Genomic DNA, 23,149 nt, shown 5'->3' with positions numbered 1-23,149 from the left:
AACAATTCACTATAACAGATTCCTCACTGAGCGGAAGTTTTGCCTCACAGGAGAGATGTGGCTATACTTTTGAAACAGCGAGTATTTCAACGTTCAAAATATGCCCCCTCACTGGAACCCAGATTATTGCTTTATATAGGGAGGACCAGTCAAAATACATTTTTGTGGAAATCAACATTATGTCACAAACGATGTCGATTGAGCTTCACATGAATTGAACCCCGAATATTCCTTTAAGCCACAGCACAGCGAAATTAATTGTGTTGAGTTGTGTTGTGCACCTCTGGGCCACCATACAGAACTCTTCAGCCAACAACTGATGAATAAGCGAAGACATCAACACATTTGCTTTCTCTCAAGCAAATACAATATTTTCCTCTTCCTCTACGGTTTAAACGCTGTACTATTGTTCCGACCAACAGGACAATAATGTTACTGTGCCATTAAGACAAATCTCTTGCGAGTTGAATGTCAATCTTTTTGGCTTCTTTGATGAAAATAAATAGAATCGGTGAGCTCTGAACGTCGCTCACTTTCCGTGAAGTAGCGTGTATAGTAGTGCGCTTGTTGCCTGGCAACACAGGCGTCAAAGCTTTGGCAAAGTTTCTCGGAGGGTGCTTGAAAAAGCAGTAGCTCTAATAATCTACAATTCGGTTTCAAACCCACACATTTATTAAGATGACTGAAGTGAAATGCTTAACGGGCGATTCAATGTTAGAATGGACTTGCAATGGAGAGGATGAAGGGTTCAGAATCTGCGGACACTGTCAGTCCTGTGTCCTCTCTGACAAATTTTACAATTACACTCAGTGGCTGAAAAAGTCTGGTGGAGCATCCCAGAGAAGGTTCCTTACTGGCATTCTTGTGCGCTGCCAGAATCTTCACATCCTGGAGAATATCCAGAGTGTTTTGCAAGTGACAACGGGGAAAGATTTCACCTATGCCAGGTCCAGAGCCCAGCCGAGAAAACCTGAGGACACCATCAGCACCACCATCAGCATGGGTAGAACTCCGGACGCAAAAATGCATGGCATGGACATGTTGGAAACCTGGGAATGGTTTAGGAAGAGCCCAAGCTGGACCAAGTCAAACTATCTGCTGTCCATCTTGTCTTTTTGTGACACCTCCCTTTTGCACATGTTAGGAAATCTGGTGCGTGTCCTGATTGTTTGGGAGAAACACAAATTTCTTCAGTTCAGCAATACTGGTGAGAATGCATATTAAATTACAAAAATATAACACTAAAAAAATGATCATAAAATGAATATAATAATGAATGAAGCGAATATAATGTGAGTATAATCTCCTTTCAATTAAACTTTGCCATAATTTAATTTGATAACATACTGTAGCATTTGTGCTTATGCCATAAACAAATTATAAGTTTATTGTACATTGTTTACTCTATGATTTCAAAATTGTAATCATAACCTTACTATGGTCTTCACTACAGTGGCTTTAAAATAAAGGGGCCATGACATATTTTTTTTAAAATTATTTTCATATGTTCCTTGAGATTCACAAAATATTAGCAGTTTTTTTCCACAATAAATAAATAAATAATACCAAAAATTATAAATATTTGTAAAACATAATTTTTCACAATCATTCTGACCATCTGTCAGAAACGCTCTGTTTTGGTGCTGCTTCTCCTTTAAGACGACAGTAAATGCCCACTGTTATGACTGGTTCTCTGCTCTTGACCTGCCTTCTCCTTGCTATCTCACTGCTTATCACTACTGGGCGGGACTACAGAAATAACGAGGTAAAGAGATGTGTTGCAGTGGAGGTGGTCTGATGCAAATGTCTACCACAGTGTGACATCACAAAGTGGAGGAAGCTTGGTTTCAACAAATGCTATTTTTGCAGTGAGGAACTTTTGAATTTTGAAACATACAGTATGTTTTCATAGTACAATGAAAAGATCAAGGAAAATTAGATTCCCCTAATGTCATGACCCCTTTAATATTAAAGGAATAGTTCACCCAAAAATGAAAATTCTCTAATAACTTACCCTTATGCCATCCCAGATATGTGTGACTTTCTTTCTTCAACACAAATGAACATTTTTAGAAGAATTTCTCAGGTCTTTTGGACCATACAACGCAAGTAAATGGGTGCTAAAATTTTAAAGCTACAAAAATCACACAAGTCAGTGTAAAATTAATCCACATGACTCCAGTGGTTAAACCAGTGTCTTCAGAAGAGATATGATAGGTGTGGGTGAGAAACAGAACAATATTTAAGTCATTTTTACTATAAATTCTCCTCCCTGCTCAGTCAGGCTCCACTTTAACTTTCATATTCTTCTTCTTGTTTGTTTGGTGATTAACGTTCTTCATGTATATCGGCATCTACTGGGCAGGAAGAAATGTTTTAAGCAAAAATTTACTTAAATGTTTATCTGTTTCTCACCCACACCTATGCTATCATTCAGAAGATATGGATGTATCCACTGGAGTCATATGGATTATTTTTATGCTGCCTTTATGTGATTTTGGAGTTTCAAAATTTTGGCACCCATTCACTTGCATTGTATGGACCTACAGAGCTGAAATATTCTTCTAAAAATCTTTATTTGTGTTCTGCAGAGAAAAGAAAGTCATATACATCTGGGATGGCATGTGCTTATTCCTTTAAAGGGGTCATGACATGAGAAACCAAATTTGCCTTGATCTTTTGGTATATAAGAGGTCTTTGTATCATTAAAACGTCCTGCAAGTTTAATATTTTAAGACGTCCTCCCCATTCTAAACGAATCATTTATTTAATCAAGCTCAAAATACAGCTCGTTCTGGATTCATGGTTAGAAGTGACGTGTCGGTTAGAAGTGACGTAACAGCGTTTGCATATGACCGCCTCCAGCACAAGATAACTACGCTTTAAGCGCAAGACAACTACGCTCATTTCAGTATCGCCGTGCGCCTCACAAGTGTTCAGTCGATGGACAGCGAGCTCTGACAGAGACTACTTGTGCACAGGAAAATTACGATGCCACACAGATGTGCTGTTCCTGGCTGTGGTCAAACAAAACCTCTGAATAAGCTGCCGAAAGATCCAGACGTCAGGGAAAAATGGATGCAGTTTATTTTTTGCGGATCGACCCAGTCACGGCAGTGTTAACTTAAGCGTTTGTTCTGTACATTTTAAGGATGACTGTTTTGAGAACAAATCTCAATATGATGCTGGCTTTGCCAGAAAACTGTTGCTCAAAGATAAGTCCGTGCCGACTATTCTGGGAACAACGACGACACAAACTGTAAGTAATCTATTTTAAACTTTAAACTACTTTTTAAAGCGCAATTTCATTCATTATGAATAATCACAGTGTTTTTACTTAGTTTACTTGCATATTGTTCTGGCTGGGGCGTCAATATTTGATACATAGGCACTGACGTTAGCCAATCATAACAGTGGGCGTTAACACTGAAGTCTTAAATGGAAAATGCCCCCAAAACAGACTGTTTGAATCAGAGGATGAGAAACAGGGTGGGAAAAGGTCATAAATCACTAGATTTTAAAAGTTTTTCTTAAAAAAAAATATATTAATACTATAATTGCACCTAAGGGAACATAATAATACAATAAAAAACCCCATGTCATGACCCCTTTAAACACATACCCCATAAAACATAAATAAATGTAATTATTGTTGAAATGTAATAGTTTGCCTGATTTTAGACTTTTCCCCCTAGGCTCAGATATCATTGCAGATCTGTCAGTTACAGAGTCACGTTTCTCCTACCACTCGGATGACCACCCAGATCTGGATCTTCTCTTTCAAGCATGTTCTTTATGTGAGCCAGTTGATCTTCCTCAAGAAACTCAACAGGGCATGGAAACAGATGTCTTTAAACAGAAGTGCTTAGGACAGAGTAAGTGTTGAGCTTTTTCTTGTTAATAATTAAATAAACCCTTGTGAAATTGTAGCTGCACCATTAAGACATTTGAAATGCATTAGTGGTTGAACCTATTGAATCTAATTCAAAGCCATCTATTTATTACACTAACATGTGCTATCCAGCAAAGGACATCAAATCTTTCAAGAGTAGCTGTGATGAAATGAACATGCAGAATGTGAACCCTTGGAAAACAAGGAGAAAACACAGAGATTCAGACTGTGACAGCTCAGATGATCCGGCCCTAACAGTAGTCCCCAGGTCGTCCAAATCTCTGTCAGGGGTGAGCCGCCATAGAGATTTAATCCGAAGTCTGCCAGTCGATATTGCAAAGAGGATTTTGGGTAAGTGTAGAGGTCTACTTTCCAAGGCATTGCATAATGTCACAGTTCATAAAATAAAATAAAATAGACTTGTTTCCACTTTCTCACATGGTTGTATTTCCAGTTTAGACTTGACTAGTTCATATGAATTTGGATGCTTTCTTTCACTGTCACTGAGCTTGTAGACTTACTTTCAGGCCCATGAAGCCTAGACCTGTGCTTTTGTGCAAACAACTTTATTCCCTGTGGCTTTATTGCAAATAGGTTGGTTTGATTCCAAAAACACTCTTTACCTCGAGAATACTTGTTTTCAAGAGACCATCTGTACAGTATCTACTTAGATTTTTTTAAGGGCAAACTGATATCTATAAATTACTATTATTACTGTTACTTTAAGTGCTGCAATTTCAATGTTAGTTGCCATAAAAGTGTGGAGTTCAACCTTGAAATATATACCCCAATAGATAGTGTTTATAATGTCTGACACTTCTAGGACTTTTGGACAAGGCCTCACTGTACAGTTGTAAGTGTGTGTCCAAGCATTGGCGATGCCTAACAGACGAGATCTTAACAGAGATGGAAGTAAAAAAGAGTGTTGAGAAACAGGCCATGATACTGCAGGTAATGCTGCAGAAACTAACAATATCCACAGTTTATGTCTGTTGACAACCCATCAAAATATCACATTCACAATTTAACGCTAACAGTAGTTTGCTCCTTTTTTAGTATATAAATTTGTATGATTTACATACATTTTCAGGGTAACTCTACATCTAAAGTCAACCCTTTTTATGCCAGAATATGTGAGGTCCAAGTGCCCATCAGTGAGAAGGAAAAGCACCTGTGTCATGGAGATTCCTTCACCAAATATAAGGTGGTACAAAAATCTATGTTTGACTCTCTTTCTAAGCAATGGAATTTAGTTCAATTCAATTACATGTTGAAATCTCCAATTTGACTGTTTATGATTGTTGCATTTTTTTTCCATAGGAAAAGGACTTTAGATCTGTTTACACTGGCTTTAAAACTAAGACAGTGCAAATGGAAGAACGAAATGTGTACTGTGGCGTCTATAACATCTTGGTCCTGCTGGAAAGGTATCTGTCTGTCTGTCCGTCCGTCCGTCCGTCCAATATATAAAATATAATCAAACATATTGCATTAAAGAATATTAAACAAAGTATTTCTAACAAAGTTCCTGGATATTATTAATAATGTATTAGAAAAGAAAAGGTTAAAGGAATGGTTCACCCAAAAAGGTGAATTCACTCATCATTTACTAACCCTCATGCCATCCCAGATGTATTTTACATTCTTCTGCTGAACACAAAGATTTTTAGAAGAATATCTCAACTCTGAAGGTTCATACAATGCAAGTAAATGGTGAATAAAACTTTGAAGCTCCGAAAAGAACATAAAGACAGCATAAATGTCATCCATATGATCCAGTGGTTTAATCCTTGTCTTCTGAAGAAATCCAAGTGTTGTTTGGTGAGAACACTCCTTTTTCACTGTCAATCTTGACATCAGGAGTCTCCTTGGCGATCATGAATTCAACTTGATTACACTTCCTAAGTGTTTATTATCCTTTGTGTCAAGCACTAGGAAGTATAATCAAGCTTGAAATCATGAGGGACTGCAATGCATGATAGAGACTCCAGTGGCAAGATGTACAGTAAAAAAAGGAGTTAAATGTTGGTCTGTTCTTACCCAAAATCATTTGGCTACATTTTGAAGTCATGGACTTAACCACTGAAGTAATATGGATTACGTTTATGCTGCATTTATGTGCTTTTTGGAGCTTCAAAGTTTTGGTCACTATTCACGTGCATTGTATGGACCTTCAGAGCTGAGATATTCTTCTAAAAATCTTTGTTTGTGTTCTGCAGAAGAAAGTCATACACCTCTGGGATGGCATGAGGGTGAGTAAATGATGAGAGAATTTTCATTTTTGGGTAATCTGTTCCTTTAAGCTGCAACACTGCCATATGAATTTACAAAGCCTTGATGATTCTTTTCAGAGTTTTAATTCTTCTTGTCGCTTTCCCTTCACACAGAGAGGATTCCAGTAGAGTGATGCATTATGCTGGGGGTCAGTTTGTGGCTGTTGGGTCCAGGGACCGTACTGTCAGGTTGTTGGATGTGGCATCATTGAAAGAGGTTCCTACAGTGTTCCAAGGACATGCAGGGAGTGTCAGAGCAGTGCTAGTCTGTGAAGAAAGAGACTTGGTCATAAGTGCAAGCTATGACCTCAGCATCAGGTTAGAATCATTAAGAAATATAACAGACTAAAATTATGGAGCACAATAAAATATTTTGGTACTTATTTATGTACTTCTATTACAGGTGCTGGAACCTGAAGACAGGCGTATGTACAATGATATTTCATGGACATTTTGGCACTATAAACTGCCTGGATTTGTATGGAGATAGACTGGTATCTGGTGCCAAAGACTGCCGAGTTAAAGGTAGATTGCCACAACTTATTCTCAGAAACAACATAACAGAAACAACCATTCTATCATTGTAAAAATATCATGATGCCCATGAATAGACTCCTATGATAGACAGGAGTCTATTACATAAAGCAGTTTTACTATGCATACTAAGGTGGTTTGCTGGTCTTAGTGGCCAAAATGGTTTTGGTCTCCCAGCTGACAAATGCCCCAAAATCTTCTTAAAACAAAGAACAAACTAATACTAGAAGACTAACTAACTACCTTAGACATGGTATAGTTGTTTTTTAACTGGGGTATGTATACTTCCAACAGACTCAAGCCTAATAGCTTGAAAATATGTGTCTGTGTGGGTGTGTTAATAATAGTGTGGAACCTGCTGACGGGGAAGTCCATTGACAATCTCAAGTTTAAACACCTTAAACCAATCATGTGTGTAAAAACTGATGAAAGCCTGGTGATCAGCAGCTGTACTAGAGGTCTGGTGAAGATGTGGAGCATTGAAACTGCATCACTCATTAGGGTGAGGAGCTAAATTAACTTTTTTATGTACAAGCTTGTTTTTTCGTTTTAGAACCGTTTTTTCATCCTTGACTTAGATCATAAACAAATGGATATTCCTGTTCATTCGATACATTTACCACAAATACTAGCCACATACTCAACAAATCGAATACTGAATACATGAATGCTCCCCATTAAAAGCAAATCAGTGGCCATACGGGGGCAGTGCTGTGTCTGTGTCTCGACCAGTGGCATATCCTGTCTGGAGGGTCAGATGGGGTGGTCAAGGCATGGAGCACCAACTGTAACTTCAAGAAGAGTCTGATGAGCTTCCAGCATCCAAAGTAAGTTGCTGAGATGTGAAAACATGAAATATCCAATGATGACTAATACTTTTGGCATTAGTCATACTCTGGCCACTCTTCAATAGCATGACTGGGTGTTTCTATAAATGTACATTTATTAATTTGGCAGATGCTTTTCATTTTCTCATCCAAGGTGAAGTGTAGTGCATTCATTATATACATTTTATATTTATGTACGTTCCCTGGCAAAAAGTCCTTGACCTTTACATTGCTAGTGCTATGCTCCATCATTTAAAGGGGTTATTATTATAATGTCTTCTTGATGTTCACTTGTTGTTGCACAAAAAACATTCATGTATATTTATAAAACATGATACATTTACACCCTTAATCTGACCCTTTGTTAGAAACACTCAGATTTGGTGCAGCTTCTCATTTAAGACTTGACGGTAAACGCCCACTTTTATGATTGTCTTTCTGCTCTTGACTGACATGCTCTCTCTCCCTGCCATCTCAATGCTCACCACTAGTGGGCGGGGCTACGGAAGGGATACGGGAAAGTAGGTGTTGATGTGTTGTTGTGGACGTGGTCAGATGCAAATTTCTACCACAGTGTGACATCACAATGTGGAGGAAGTAGAGAACGAGTCATTTTAGAAGCTTGGTTTCAACAAATGATTTTTTTTTGCAGTAAGGAGAAAGTTTTGAGTTCTGAAACTTACAGTACAGTGTGTTTTTGAATTACAAGACCTCTTATATGTCAACAGATTAAAGAAAATGTGATTCCTCATGTCATGAACCCTTTAAGAATAATTATTTGTTCTCATGCATATTTTATTTTATAATCTGTAGAGAGGTGTTGACAATGTCTTTCCTGTTCCTGCGGGTTATCACCGGCTGCAAGGATGGAAAGATCAGGATCTTCAACTTCTTAAATGGGGACTGCTTGAGAGTTATCAAGACAAACATGCAGCAGAACCCCATTCTTTCCTTGCATGCACACAATAACATGTGAGTTTACCTCACTAATTTTCTGCGCATTACATACAGCTGCCCATTGAGGGAACAGTCATGCCACTCTTGTGTTGTAACAACGCCTGTTTTACACCGCATGCTGAACCAGGATAGAAGCAGTGCATATTTTTGTCAGCATCCATGTTAACAAATTAGTGTATTTACATTGGAAGCAGTCAAGTCAAGTTTATTTTTGCAGCGCAGCACACACTGAATTAAAGTGGCATAGCACTGTTGATGGACATCATGAAGAGGAGTTGATACGAGAAAGTAGATATTGTACAGAATAAGCATATATTTTTTGTGTTGTGTGATTTTATTTTAATTACAACTCAAAATAAAATAAAATCACACAAAAACAATATTAAATTATTTTAGTTATAATGTTTTTTATAATACTAGATATACATAAGCAGACATATATTTGTTAAGTCATAGACTTAGACAAAATAAAACTGCCCTTTTTTATAATATTACATTGAAAACAGGTCTAAAGTGTTAACAGCAATACTGTTGCCAAATGTAAACAAATGGACATGACAGCATGTGTTGTCGGTAAATTCAGAATTGACCTCAATCTTGTATTGAAGTCTTTCTGTTAAAGTTCTAAGACTACCTGGCTGTTGATGAAGATGGTGATTAAACATATTGGAAGTGCGTGAGGAAAATATTCAACACTTAAATGTTGGCTGGTGTTTGAACTAAGAGATAACGCTATTCAATGGTTGTGCATAATGACTTTTTTCAGACTATATTATTAAGCTATATTATTAAGTGTGATTGAGCCAAACCATGTGGTCAAACCATCCTCTGTTGTGAAAAACAACATTCAGGCTCATCGTCCTCCCCTTCCACTAAATAATGATGTTTAAAAATGAGCAGAGCTTATTGTGTTGGCTGTCACTACATTAAATAATTCTACAAGACTGCATTAGATTACACCAGCATCATGCAAATAATATTTCATGACGATCAAGCTAGTAACACTTATCAATATCACACTCATGATAAAAGTTATAACTTTATAGGTATTTATACCACATAGAGTGCAGCAGTTTCTGCAGCAGAAATGCTGCTGGTGTAAAACCACACGTTTTTTGCTGCAAAATTGTTGTGACGCACTGCTTCTGTTTGGCTCAAGCGCTGCTTCGGCGTGCGATTTAAAACAGGCATAAGGTTTGATGTCTCATCTCACACTCTCAGAGTTATGGTGAACACCAGAGGCAGTACTCTGATTCTACAGTTCACTGAAGTTCATTGGGACTACTCTGCCAGTGCCGAGAGGGATTTTTTGGATTGGTCTCATCTTATCTCCCCTGAGTGTGCACTTTGGAGTTCAGAACGGACTCGAGCGAGCCCATCCAGCCCAAAAAGTCTGAAACATGCACAAGGTATCTTCTTTCAAATGGCCAAATTTATATTTAGAATTGACAATTCTTGCCTTGGTTATGGTTTTCTTTAGTCTAATATGGTTTGTCACGATTGACTATTAGCAGTTAGATTTGAACTGGTCATATTTGATAAAATAGTACACCATGTTTTATTAAAGAATGAGGCTTATATGGGGACATCTATAGTGCTTAATGTTGCTGAAGTGTATTTGTCTGAGACTCCATCTCACAACATGATAAGGAACACCCACTAAACGGCATGTCCATGCCAAGTAACACCCCAAAGTGATTCTAATGGCTGAAAAAACCTGTAAAATCATATGCATCACAGTATTATACTGTACTGATACTGTACTTTAAATATGACAAAGAATAACATTTTTAATTATATTTCGCATGTCATATTAAACCGAAGATATAAATGGTGAAATAAAAAAATTATCTAACCAGTTAGCCTATTAGCTTAGCACACCACAAGCATCTTTTAATTTAATTAAATAATGTAATTTTTTATTTTTTTTTAACTTTGTGGTTAGGGGTAAGTCATGTCAAGTCAAATTTATTTTTAAAAAGCACATTTAAAAATAACAGCAGTTGAAAGAAAGTGCTGTACAAAATAGATAAAAGAGTGACATAGCATAAATAAATATCTAAAACAATCAAGTTTTATATAAAACAACCCTAGATATGATTAAAAGATATGGAATACAGATACGTTTTAAGAGAAGTCTTAAAATAAGACAAGGATAGGGCCAACCTCACATAAGTAGGGAGATTGTTCCAAAACTTGGGGGCAAAAACAGAGAATGCTCGATCTCCCTTGGACTAGCAATGACAACTGGGAACAGATAGAAAAAGTTGGTTACAAGATCTCAGCATTCTAGGAGGTGAGTATGTGTGGAAAATGTCACAAATGTATTGTGGAGCAAGACCAGACAGGGCCTTGCAGACATAGATACAAATTTTAAAATCAATTCTATGTCTGACTAAAAAGGTAATGTTAGGTTTAGGTGTTGGGTTTCTGCGGGACTCCAAATAAACACAACAAACACTATATATGAAAGTGACATCTAACTATTGCAAGACTTAAAGGAATAGTTCACCCAAAAATGAAAATTATCTCATCATTTACTCCCCTTATGCCATCCCAGATGTGTATGACATTCTTTCATCTAGAGCCCAACCGATATGGGATTTTTGAGACCAATATCAATTTTAGAGGGGTAAAATTCACTCATTAACGATATGGTGGCCAATATAGTTCATTTTTTAGCTGGAATATAAATAGACCATTTCTATGTGGAGTTTTCACAGATTTTGCACCGATATGACTATGCAAAGGGACTCAGAAGGCTGCTTTCTTAAACAAATATTTTTATCAAAGTATATTTGACATTATTATTATACATTGTCAACAAAATCTAGAAATGAACAGAAAATAGAGAATACAAATAAAATAAATAGCTACTGTTTAGTATCAGTCAAATGCTGACTGTTTTAATACTGCCAGTCAATTAGTGTCATTTTGTAAAAGAAGTATTTACACCTGCCGAGAAAAGAGAAAAACAGTGTTACACCGTATTCTGCTATACAGGTTCAGGTGAAACTTTCAACAATGGAAAATGAGCCCTTTAAATATTACATTTTATAAATGCAATGACTAGAATTGTTCGGTTGAAGGGGGTACCAAAATGTGAATCCTGAACAAAACAGTTTGGTGAATACATGTTTACACATTAGCTTCCACTCAGCTAACAAGCAATGAAAGTATCTACATGGTTAGCTAGTTAGCTATAAGCTTGTTGTCATGGAGAGTAAAAGATGGACCAGCATTGCGTCTCACCAGCTAGGTAACAACGTAGTGTGAAATCAACATTCAATAGACACAATCCACCACCGCACTGTTTTCTGCTGAGCTGCAAAAATATGCTCTGATGTTTACCTTTCAATCTGATACATCACTAACTGCACTGACAAACTATAGCTGGCTAACAGCAAACAGTTGTGATAAACAGCAGTGACATGGTAGTCAGGGACAAGGTTAACATTATATTAGTTATATTGAAAAGGGACTTACAGAGAAGATACCACTTAACTCCGCCCTGTCTGCAGAGCCACCGTCAGCTCAGCTCAGCTCTGTAAATTGTGGAGTCTGAGCATGCTCTGCTGGACAAACTACGCTATGACACCAATTCTAAAGCATTGTTTTCTGCATTATATGTTCTAAAAAAAGTTTTCATATCTGCACATATCGGTAAACATATACGACGATACCGATATATATGTGAAAGACTAATATTGGCTGGCCGATATATTGGTCGGGCACTACTTTCATCTGCTGAACTCAAATGAATATTTTTAGAAGAATTTCTTAAAATTACTTAAGTATTGATCTGTTTCTCACCCACTCCTATCATATCACTTCTGAAAATATGGATTAAAGCACTGGAGTCATATGGATTACTTTTATGATGCCTTTATGTTCTTTTTGGAGTATCAAAATATTGGCACCCATTCACTTGCATTGTATGGACATACAGAGCTGTAATATTCTTCTTAAAATCAGATTTTGTGTTCTGCAGAAGAAAAAAAGTCATACACACCTGGGATGGCATAAGGGTGAGTAAGTGATGAGAGAATTTTCATTTTTGGGTGACCTATCCCTTTAAGCATTTCGCCATATTTTTATTGTATTTTTTTGAAGGGGGTTTGCCTTGTAGTGGGCCTTGTTGTAGACTTGCTGGATGCAGAAAGACCCTTCTCGATTGTTGTGCCTTCAGATACTCAGCAGGTGTCCAGAAGAGCGGCGACATGGAGTAAGCTTCAAGCTTATCGGCGCAGCAGAGCTGCCACTGAAATTCAGAATGAGTTCTTCACCAAGGACCGACCTGTTCTTTCAGCAGGCAGTGGACACATTAAGGACTTTCAAAGTAGAGCCATCCACACACAGAGGACTGCCATCACCAGCTTGGGTAAGAAATTAGCTCAAGTATATTTGCTATTGATTGTTTTGTATTAACATTTATCCAACCACTCTATGAATATGTTCTTATGTGTATTTAAAAGAATGTTCAAGTTTCAATGCAAGTTCAGCTCACTCGACACCATTTGTGTTATGATGTTGAGTACCACAAAAAAAAGTTTCATAATTTCGACTCAAAGCAAAAATGCTGGTTATATTAAGGCACTTACAATGTCGATGTAAGGATATTTATAGTTCATTTATATGCATTTACATGAGTATATTTAAGCAATATCACACAAGCAAGAGTGCGATATGGCCCTACATCAGCACTACTGTGATACGGCCGCAGGCACAAGGCCGCAGGCAATTACAGGCACTCATAGGTAATGCCGTATGTAATGACCCTGCAGATTGGAACACATCTCTTATCAGTCTAAAAAGATATAAAAATTTTAATTTTGTTGCCATGACAACACAAATTCGATAAACCCTGTAAACAGTTTTTAATCACACTTAGATCATGTAGAACAGAGATTTTATAACAATAAAATAATTTGAATACGTAGAATGTTTATGTCTGATTTACACTTGTATTTTAATGTTAATAAGTTGATCCAATTCTCTTCCATTTTAAGTTCCTTATTGTAATCTGTAAACTTCATATATATATATATATATATATATATATATATATATATATATATATATATATATATATATATATATATTATTGTAGACAAGTGGAAAAATTTAACTCATCATAAACTGGACGTGGCCCCTTTATGACTGGAGTGTTGCGCAAGAGAGTTCCCTGTTTTGTTCATGGGTAAATAATTATTTAGGCAATATCAAATTTGACATAAAATATTGATTATTGCGTTAAATATTTATTCAGAAGAGTCTAATGTTAAAATGTAGTTTGTTAAGGATCATTTTTCAAGGATGCATGTGTGGAGTTTGACCACGTTCTCTGCACACATGTAATAACTGGGTATGTAAAATTAGTATTGATCATATCTTGTTTAATGAGTGTTTTCCAAATATGTGAAAATATGAGAATTCTATTGTTTAAATCATTATACCTGCCCTTAAAGCCATGTATGCTGAAGCATATGGGTAAGCTGATGTTCTGTTTGTATTTTCTTTTGACATTAGCTTCTACCATATTTCATGTGATTTTCATTTGTTGTATTCATTATACCTTATTTTATTTCCGTATTTCATTTTACCATTTTTTAATTATTCAACTAAGTACAAAAAACACAGTTCACATATTATTATATTTTTTTATTCTCTCTTCTTTTATTTCTATTCTGAAAAATATCCGACCCTTTCTACAAAGGAGTTAACATGGTCAATGTCTAAAATGTGCTTAAATTTAATTAGTGAGCTAGAGCTCTTTTTTTTTAATTAATTTTTTTGCATCAATACTTTTTTCAAAATTATAAAAAGTTAAGTTCTAATTTCCAGGTTTAAAAGAAAGATAGGAAAACATATTAGTATTACAATAATATTAGCAAACTCAATAGTCTCAGATGATTAATGCATGAATTTTTAAGATGGCTTTTTATTCATAGATAAGAAGACTTATCATACCGAAAACTCAGTGCTCAGCCAGAGCGAAAAGGCATTCAGTGACAGGGTGAGAAAGAGAGGCCCTTACCACCCTTCAACCCTTGACCTAACTCTACTGAGAACCAACTCCTCCCAGCAGAGCCAGTACAGTGACCTAGCCAGGTCTAACATGGAGCTGAATGCCAGAGTGCGAGATGCCTGGGGGCCTTGTCACCCAGGTCCATCCATAGGAACTCAATATAAAGACTCTGCCTCCCTAATTCCCAAAACCCCATTGTCTCATAAGCTGATGGGACAGCGCTCTCTACAGTCCAAACAGACCTGTTTAATCACCCACTCTCCTGACCATTTGGAGGCAGAATGCCCCAAAGGAGCTCCACCCAAACAATCTCATACATCATTAAAAGTTAGGGCAGGGATAAACAAAATTGGCCCACTAATTAGCACTTCCCAGGAAGATGGCAAGGCTCCACAGCGATTGTTTATGAGACGAACTTCCATGGTCCCACATTGCCCTGAAGATTTTGATATGACTAGTGCATCCAGCACATATCACAACCCACTAGACCCATTCAAGGAGAAGGGAACTTTTCAGCTGAGGACAGACACACAGTTAGAGGAATTCATTCAGGAGCAGAGTAGGCAACAGCAGATTCATACACATGGAAGAGGTGACCAGGATAAAACGTTTTGGAATAACAGCTAGAGTCCTCAGTAAAGGAAACTAGGTGTGTGCACCTGATCAAGGAGAAGGTACTGAAATATAAAAAGGATAGTTCATCCCAAAATAAAAACTCAGTCCTTCACTCACCCAATGACTTTCTTCTGTGAAACACTCCATTCACATATTTTATATTTTTCCCCCCATGCAATGCAAGTAAATGCTGACTGAGGCTGTCATTCTACCTAACATCTCCTTTTGTGTTCCATGGAAGAAAGAAAGTCTTACTGGTGTGACACAACATAAGTGTGAGAAAATTACAGGTTTTTAGTTTTTTTGGGGTGAACTATCACTTTAAGGCATGACTCACACTTATAGCCAAGAAGCTACCACAACTGAATTCTCAGAATATTTTGTATTCTAAAAAGTAACATGCTTAATGTCATGGTATAAAATGTAAATGTTAAGATAGATTTATTTTTTTCATTTGGTGTAGGTGTTCGTCAAGAGCTCTCAATGCATTAGCGTTTTATGCTCTTAATATACTGTAAGTTAAAACTTTTAAATACTCTTTGGCCTCTAATATAATTTATTGGATTTGTGCACCATTATATCAATGTACTTAAAATTTATTTGTACCAAGTTTAATTTGAGTGGCTTTACTTAATATAGAAAATACTTTTTGATGCTAAAGGGCAGTAGAGTACCCCCTTTTTGGTTTTGTTATATAAATAATATTCTGCTGAATTTTAGAGACTCTTAAAATAAATTTGATTTAACACACACTATTAGAGATCGTTGAAGAACATTTACATCACAATCAAACATCTCTCCCTTTTAGTCTCTTTGAATGTAACTGACTTTTATGGAACTGTTCTAGAAACTGAAACAGAAAACTAAACTTTCCTAGAGCTGGGGTTTATTTTTGTTGAAAGCAGATTTGATATGGAAATCTAATTTTGCTATCAGTAAGACAAATTTCCTTTTAACAAATTAGCTTTTCCAAGCTGTTCAGCAGACTACTGGCTGGCAAACAATCTCTTGAGGTTCCCAAACTCTAAAGGTAAGTATAAAATAGCATTTTTAGGTCTGTCCTATAAATCAGAATTATTTGTAGTGAAAAAACAAAACAAAAAACATTCTCATATAGAGAAATTAAAATTAATTAAATTAAATTTAGAATAGCAGTGTCATCAAGCTGACTTTCCATTTTACTCCCAGGTTTGAGAAAAACAAATTCAAAAACTCAATTCTTTCATGGCTGTTATAGACAGCTTGCTGTCTCTCCCACTCTTCAGAGTGTTTGGATGAGGCATCCAACATAGTCTCATTTGATTTTTATTCCCATACAAACCAACCAATCAGCTAACAAGGTTTCAAATTGCTTCACAGTCATCAAATTCAAGCTAGCCTCCAAGCCAACACTTTATTTGAAAGAAAAGAAACATCTATGAACTATTCTGGTAACTTCTTCCAAATGTATTTACACAAATGACTGATGTATGTCAATATAAACGTAGTTTGTTGGTTCATTTATTTTTTCTTCTTTGGTAGTAAAAGTCATCCGTTTTTATGCAAGGCAACTTGATGTATGATTTCACCATCAACTACAAGCCTTTCGACATGTCATGAGATGGGGTTGGAGGCATCACGTGCAACATTCCTGAGAAGCTTTGCCTGTTGGTCTGTTATAATATTATAGTTCCTGTAGCTCAGGATAGAGCAATTACACCGGTTCAAGTCCCTGAGAATGCATGAATTGTTTAAAATGTGTATCCCAAGATCACTGTAAGTCTCTTTGGATAAATGCATTGCCAAATGCGTAAAAACAAATATAACAACAATATCGAGTACAAGTCAAGGCCAGTTATCTGGCATGTGTATGTGTAGTGTAGCAATTCAAATCAAAGACTTCCTCAAACCATTATGTTCAGTCACCAAAGCAACTGCTGAAAACTGACAGTATTTTCTTTGGTAAAATCTTCATCGATCAATCACGAAACAAACAAGTTGTGGATACTTTTGGACACAGGATACTTGCTGGTGAGTGTATTTTTCTTTGACTCACTTACTCTAAACAAATGTGTTAGTGTAATGTCAGACCTCAAAGTGATTTAGACCACAAATGAGTTACATGATACTTTTCAGTGCATTTCTGATGAACCATTGATGCCATTGGTTTTGTGTCCAGCAGCTGTTGATGGCCCATCCTGACCTGTTCGTTCTTCTTGCCACCTGCTCTTCACCATTGCCTTTAGGGCATTACTGGAAGTGGTTCCTTTTGAGGGAGGATCCATTTAAGCATTCAACAGCTGTGCAGCGGTGCTGTGGAGGAAGCCAACAACAAGTGAAAGCACTGGAGATCGAGGGGTGGGCCACAGTAAGAGTAATCACCCCTCACCCACTCTTGCAGGAGCACTCTTGTGCTAATTTGCTTTAATCTGCAGAAAATTGGGTTTCACGGTGTCCCTTCTTTCTCTCATGTCCACTGAATGTGTCTGAAATCAGGGGAGGAGAATGCCCACCAAGAACTTTTGAAACCTCCTCAGTGGCTAACAAAATTCTGGAAACCCAGCATTGTTCCCCCAGGTAGCGTCATTCTTGTGCGGGGTCACTGGTTCCATGGTGAGATAATGAGCATGAAATCAAAGTAAAGGTGAACAACAGACAGGCTTCATGCAGGAGTGCGCACAAGCCTCCTGTTCCTCTCCAAGACCTGGGATGGGAGGCATTGAAGCTGGATGCAAGCAAAAAGCAGGAAGGGTTCTTGAAAGAAGACTCTGCTTTCCATAAAACAGCTCAAAAGTGGGTTGAAAAGATGAACAATAAGGTGGAACTGGTGCATATGAATGACCAGAGGTCCTTGTGATCTCCATTTGACTGGGAGCGAGAGGGATTTAGCCATGATGAACTGTCAAATCAATTTCTGCAACTACAGAGAAGGTGGTGACAGTTGGAAGCACATGGCAGGCTGTTGCTTAAATGTTCCAGTGGCTTATATTTTAACTCCTAAACCACAGTTTTTTCCCCCCTGGTTATACTGACATTTGACAGTGTTGTCCCTAGGCTTGGTAGACATGACAGAATGAGGGCAGACAGAGTAGCTACATAAATTTTGGCCTCATTTCTGAACCTTTTTGCTAACCTATCAAATGAGCAAACACAATCTGCAAAATTTTGCAACACATATTTCAACATAGTCTTATGACAACTAATAATCCGTAATAAATTTGTATGTGCAAAATCACAAGGTATCACGAAAAGGTATTAATATTAGACCAACCAGTTAACACAGAATTTCAAATCAAATTTAAGCCAGCCTCTTGTCTTTAAACACCTCATTTAAAGAAAGGAAACATCTGTGAACATTTTATTTATGCATTTAAATATATATATATATATATATATATATATATATATATATATATATATATATGTATATATATGTTTTAATAATGGTTGGGTTTAGGGATGTTAGACTTCATGATAGACTTCATGGTTATGTTTGGGTTGGGGCTAAAGTTCTCTATGGGAGTAAAAGATCCAACTTGTAAGATTTCTTAAGATTTCACCATCTTGTATTAATATTACGACTTGTCGTGAGACCAGGATCACTAGAGACTTGGCTGAGCTCGGAATGGCGTACTACTCTCACTATTTCTGCTGTCCTTAGCTACATATATGAATAAATAATAAATAAATAGTTATGCAATTGTCTTAACCTAATGAAATGTATTACTGTAAATATGTAAACAGTGGAAGTTGAAAGCCACATCTTTTTTTTATTACAAGACGTTGGTTCTGCATTAAAACCTAGTGAGCTGCCTTGCTGTCTTCTGCCTAGTAAGGTAGTATTCTAACTTAAACCACATCCACACTAGTATGTTTTCGTTTGAAAACGCATCTTTTTCTCTACATTTTGGCCTTCCATCCACATTGAGACAGCGTTTTTGTCAGCAAAACTGACCTTTTTGAAAACGCTCTCCAAGTGGATAAATCTGAAAAAGCCATCTTTACGTTGGACTGGGTAAACAGATATATATGTAAATGATGATGTATTTGTTGTCATGTGACACTGTCATGTGATCCATTCAACCAAAACAATCAAGATGGCGGCCTGTGTTATAGTGGCACTTTTGTGCCTGATATTCACTTTGAAAGCGTATTTAAAGATTAATGCTACTTTGAACACAAAAAAAATTGTGCAACAGCGATTTTTCGCATGCACAGTAAGGAGATTTAAACATTTTCATAAGTTTCAGTGTTGGCGGGAAACTTTTGGAAAATGCTTGAAAACAGAGAGTGGACGGAGAGTGTTTCTTAAATGAAAACTGTGTTTTCGAATGTATCTGGATTAATGTAGACTTAGCCTTAAAATACATTTTTATTTTCAGTGTACTTTAAGCTCAATGGACAGCACTTGTGGTATGTCCATTGGTTTAAAGGTTGATTACCACAAACATTTATTTTGACACTATTTTGAAAGCAAAAATTTGGGTCACAGTGAGACACACTAAAATGGGCCTTTACCCTAAAGTGGGCTTTAAAACGATGGTTAAAACATATTTACAGCTCAAATAATACACAAGTTTTAATAGAATAATGAAATAAGTGCTTTTGTAAATGATAAGCTTCACATTTCTGCCTTTAAACCCTCCAAAAATCAGTTCCATTCACTTTTATTTTAACTCACTCTAGAGGTCTAAATTCCTGCAGGACCCACGGGACCCGATTAGATTTCTTGTGAGTTGAAGGTGGGAGTGGACGGTACTTACATGAGATGTGGACGGGAGCAGGCAGTCAGAGAATAGCCTGAAACATCCGATGTGGATCTATTTTTTTATTTTATTAATTAATAAATGCAAAAAACAACAATAACAACAAAAAAAGGATAATATATTTTTTTTATAACGTAAAATAAATGTGCACACAGCTTGTGTATTAAATTATCCAATATTTAGAGTAGGCAGCCAGGTAGTCAATGGGGCTTTAATAGAATGACAGAGCAAAGCGCACACTGTGTCATCAAAGCTTGTGAAACTCAAACTAGAAAATGGTCAATTTAGTGTTAAGAAACCAACTTCAGGCGAGTCAAATTTGCATCAACTGATAATAGCAATAACAGAAAAAAATTTAATGTTCTATGAAATTTGTATGGCTTTTGCTGTATTTGGAAAACATATGTGGGAACTGGAGCTATAGGGAAGAAAATCACTGCGGGCAGAGGACGGGTGAACATGCAGTTAAATTCTGAGGGACCGTTCGGGTGCGCAGACCTCTACCTAACTGTTACCTCAGTTTATTTTGATTTCTCATCTTTTTCGCTGAGCATGTCGAAGTACATTACGGTATTGCTTTCTCTGTGAAGGATGCATGCAATGCTGTCTTAGAATTTTGCTAAAAGTTATCCTTTTGGAACAGCATTTACGCCGAGAGCCTGTGATGCCATTGAATACTGCCACACTCTTAAAAATAAAGGTTGAAAAACCTTACAAAGAAACTTTTGTGCAATGGGAAGTTCCCATGGATGTTAAAGGTTTCTCACTGAACCATGCATGCTAATTAAGAATCTTTATTTGTAAGGCAGCTCATTAGGTTTTAAAACAGAGCCTTAATGTGGCTGAAGATACTGTAGTATTAACAAAGGGATCTAAAGATCTTTCAACTGTCAGAAGGAGCCAACTCTTGCTAAGGTTATGTTTCTAGAAGAATGGAAACAGGATCATTTAGCCTTCCTCAGTCTTGTTGATAAGGACTGACATCGTAAACTGAACATGGGTGGGCAATTACCTCTAATGCCTGAACTTTGCTATTGGACTGATTACCTCCCAGCTCATTCACATTGATTGGTTTATCGATAAAAGACTTTCTCTGGTTTTGGTAACGTTAACTCGTCCAAAGAGTCCTTGATTAGGTCAACTGGGTGGATAGAAGCTTGTTGATCAAAAGGATAGGCTGATGGTGGATAAGTGCTTGTTTAGAAAAGGGGCTGATTTTCTCCACTTGACAGATTCCATTTATGCCTATCTGGAGTTTCCAGGCTGCCAACCTATGACAGCAGAGAGTTTGGTGCCTACAGACTAGTAATACTGAAACAGAAGAAGGGGAATAGGTGAGACCGGGGCTAGTTGTCACACATTTTACTCCAATGAATATTTCACTTATTTTTAAAAGTCATTTTCTATATAGATATATATCTACCAAAAAGTTATTGAACATTTTGACAGTTATCATCCAGAATAAATAAATATTGGGGCATGATATCACACTAAATTTGTCACATTGAAGCTTACCATATATAGTTTATTATAGGCTTTTCAGCATAATTTAAAAACACACACACACAAATAAGAAACACAAAACAATTCATGAAATGACACAAATTTAAAAAAGGTAACACCAATATCAAACCATTGTTTTGGCCAACTTAAATTATGTTGTTCTTATAAATGTTTTAAATGTACAACATTTACATCAATGTTCCCTCAACTTGACTTGTGAAAAATACCCTTAATCTACTTTCATTATATTGTTGAACATTGCTTTAATGTATGTTAATGTGGTTTTATTTTATGATGATGTTATAGTTTTAGTTTAGATGTTTGAAACCATCATACAAAACACATTTGCACAATTTGGACTTTTGACTCAATCTTATAGAGACTGAACCTTGTGACAACTTCCCCATGTGGCATTTATTGATCAAGCCTGTGGGTGGCGCTCTTGATCCACACATGACCTCATTTGGCTCATTTAATGAAAATAATTCTTATTGCTACTGCCACTTATAAATGATTTACCAACTTTGTGTATCAGCATGTCATTATTTCCACATAAATACAGCATTTTCCCTTCCAGTCCTCTGTCACTTCCGTACCTCGACCAAACAGCCTGACATTTATTCTACTGTCTGAATCCCGTTTTCCTCACAAGCAGGGACATGGCAGACATTTAAGTTTTTCTTGTGTTTTTCATCTGCTGTTGATTGGTTACATCTGTTCAGTGTCTATGCTATTCTTTGCTTGTTTTGGTGATGTTTGGGTTACATTTAAAATGACAAACTTGTTGCATCCTTAGAAGGTTAACAATACAATCAATATGAAAAACAGATTCTTAAATGAAATAATTAAATGCATTACATTTCCAAATTAATATAAGACCATTTAAATAAAATAAAAAAATATTTGTAAATTAAGACATTTTATCATTTATTTATGGAATGATGTGGGTCAGTAAATGATGACAGAATTATCATATTTTGTCAACCATACCTTAAAGCAACACATTTGGAAAACCTATGATGGCAATTGCATATAAGGACAAGGTGTTTGATGCAACACATAATTGTAGACAAGCACCTTATTCAGGTAATATGGTATTATTCTCAAAGGACACTGGACTTTTTGGTTTTAAAAGGCTCTCATTCCTGGCCAAACATGGTGACCCAGAGGTGTACTGACAAAAGTGATGATTGTTATAATTTTCCTGTTTTCCAAGGCATAAGACGGAAGAGTCAAAGGTGAACTGCATAAAACTTCCTGATTCAAACATGGAGGGAGGGAGGCAACCTTGAACAAGTAGTCAAGTCACACAGGAAAGATTTCCAGTCTTTACTTTTTCCGCTGACTTTAACAATGAACTCAAATGAATGGCAGCCAAATGTGACCAGGTTGCATTTGTCATTCTAAGCTACAGGGAAGCTGATGATGAGTGTTCTGTAATTAAAGTATTCTGGACATTTTTTTTGTTATTTAATAAAAGACTTGTGGTCACATGTAAAGCTTTCATAGATTTATTTTTGGCTGAAGAATGGCCTGTTAACGCCAGGTCCAAAGTGACTTAATGACCAAAGTTTGAAAGATATTCACAAACATGCTTTTGTTCTTCTTCTTTTTCTTTCTGGATTCTTCAACATCCAAACAACTAACACAAATCGAACTAACCTTTAAATAAAATATGATGGATCACTGCAGTAAATTGTTTAAATGCATTGTTTTGTCTTGTCATGCATGCGTTTGATTTAGTGTGACATAGGCCTTGGGACTTATGTTAATAA

At 36.6% G+C, this 23,149-nt stretch overlaps 1 protein-coding gene across 1 annotated transcript; it reads left to right on the top strand.

Moving 5' to 3' along the window:
* The first annotated feature begins 678 nt into the window (after positions 1-678).
* fbxw10 (F-box and WD repeat domain containing 10) lies at positions 679-17,962 on the top strand. The gene is made up of 16 exons (XM_052112024.1): positions 679-1,207; positions 3,696-3,875; positions 4,025-4,243; positions 4,716-4,843; positions 4,983-5,099; positions 5,213-5,319; positions 6,280-6,483; positions 6,569-6,690; positions 7,047-7,201; positions 7,384-7,526; positions 8,340-8,498; positions 9,705-9,892; positions 12,673-12,864; positions 14,435-15,103; positions 17,602-17,718; positions 17,808-17,962. Exons 1-16 carry the CDS (start codon positions 679-681, stop codon positions 17,960-17,962), a joined length of 3,384 nt encoding a protein of 1,127 aa, XP_051967984.1.
* Positions 17,963-23,149: the final 5,187 nt, after the last annotated feature.

Source organism: Xyrauchen texanus, chromosome 40 (assembly GCF_025860055.1).
Source record: "Xyrauchen texanus isolate HMW12.3.18 chromosome 40, RBS_HiC_50CHRs, whole genome shotgun sequence".
NCBI lineage: Eukaryota > Metazoa > Chordata > Actinopteri > Cypriniformes > Catostomidae > Xyrauchen > Xyrauchen texanus.
This window is presented reverse-complemented; position numbering and strand designations above follow the sequence as displayed.

Bases quoted from the DNA above. Each gene is read 5' to 3' on its own strand.
- fbxw10 (XM_052112024.1), top strand. From the start codon at position 679: ATGACTGAAGTGAAATGCTTAACGGGCGATTCAATGTTAGAATGGACT. The intron at 5,100-5,212 runs GTACAAAAATCT...TTTTTTCCATAG, and splicing joins CCTTCACCAAATATAAGGTG to GAAAAGGACTTTAGATCTGT. The intron at 7,202-7,383 runs GTGAGGAGCTAA...CCCCATTAAAAG, and splicing joins AAACTGCATCACTCATTAGG to CAAATCAGTGGCCATACGGG.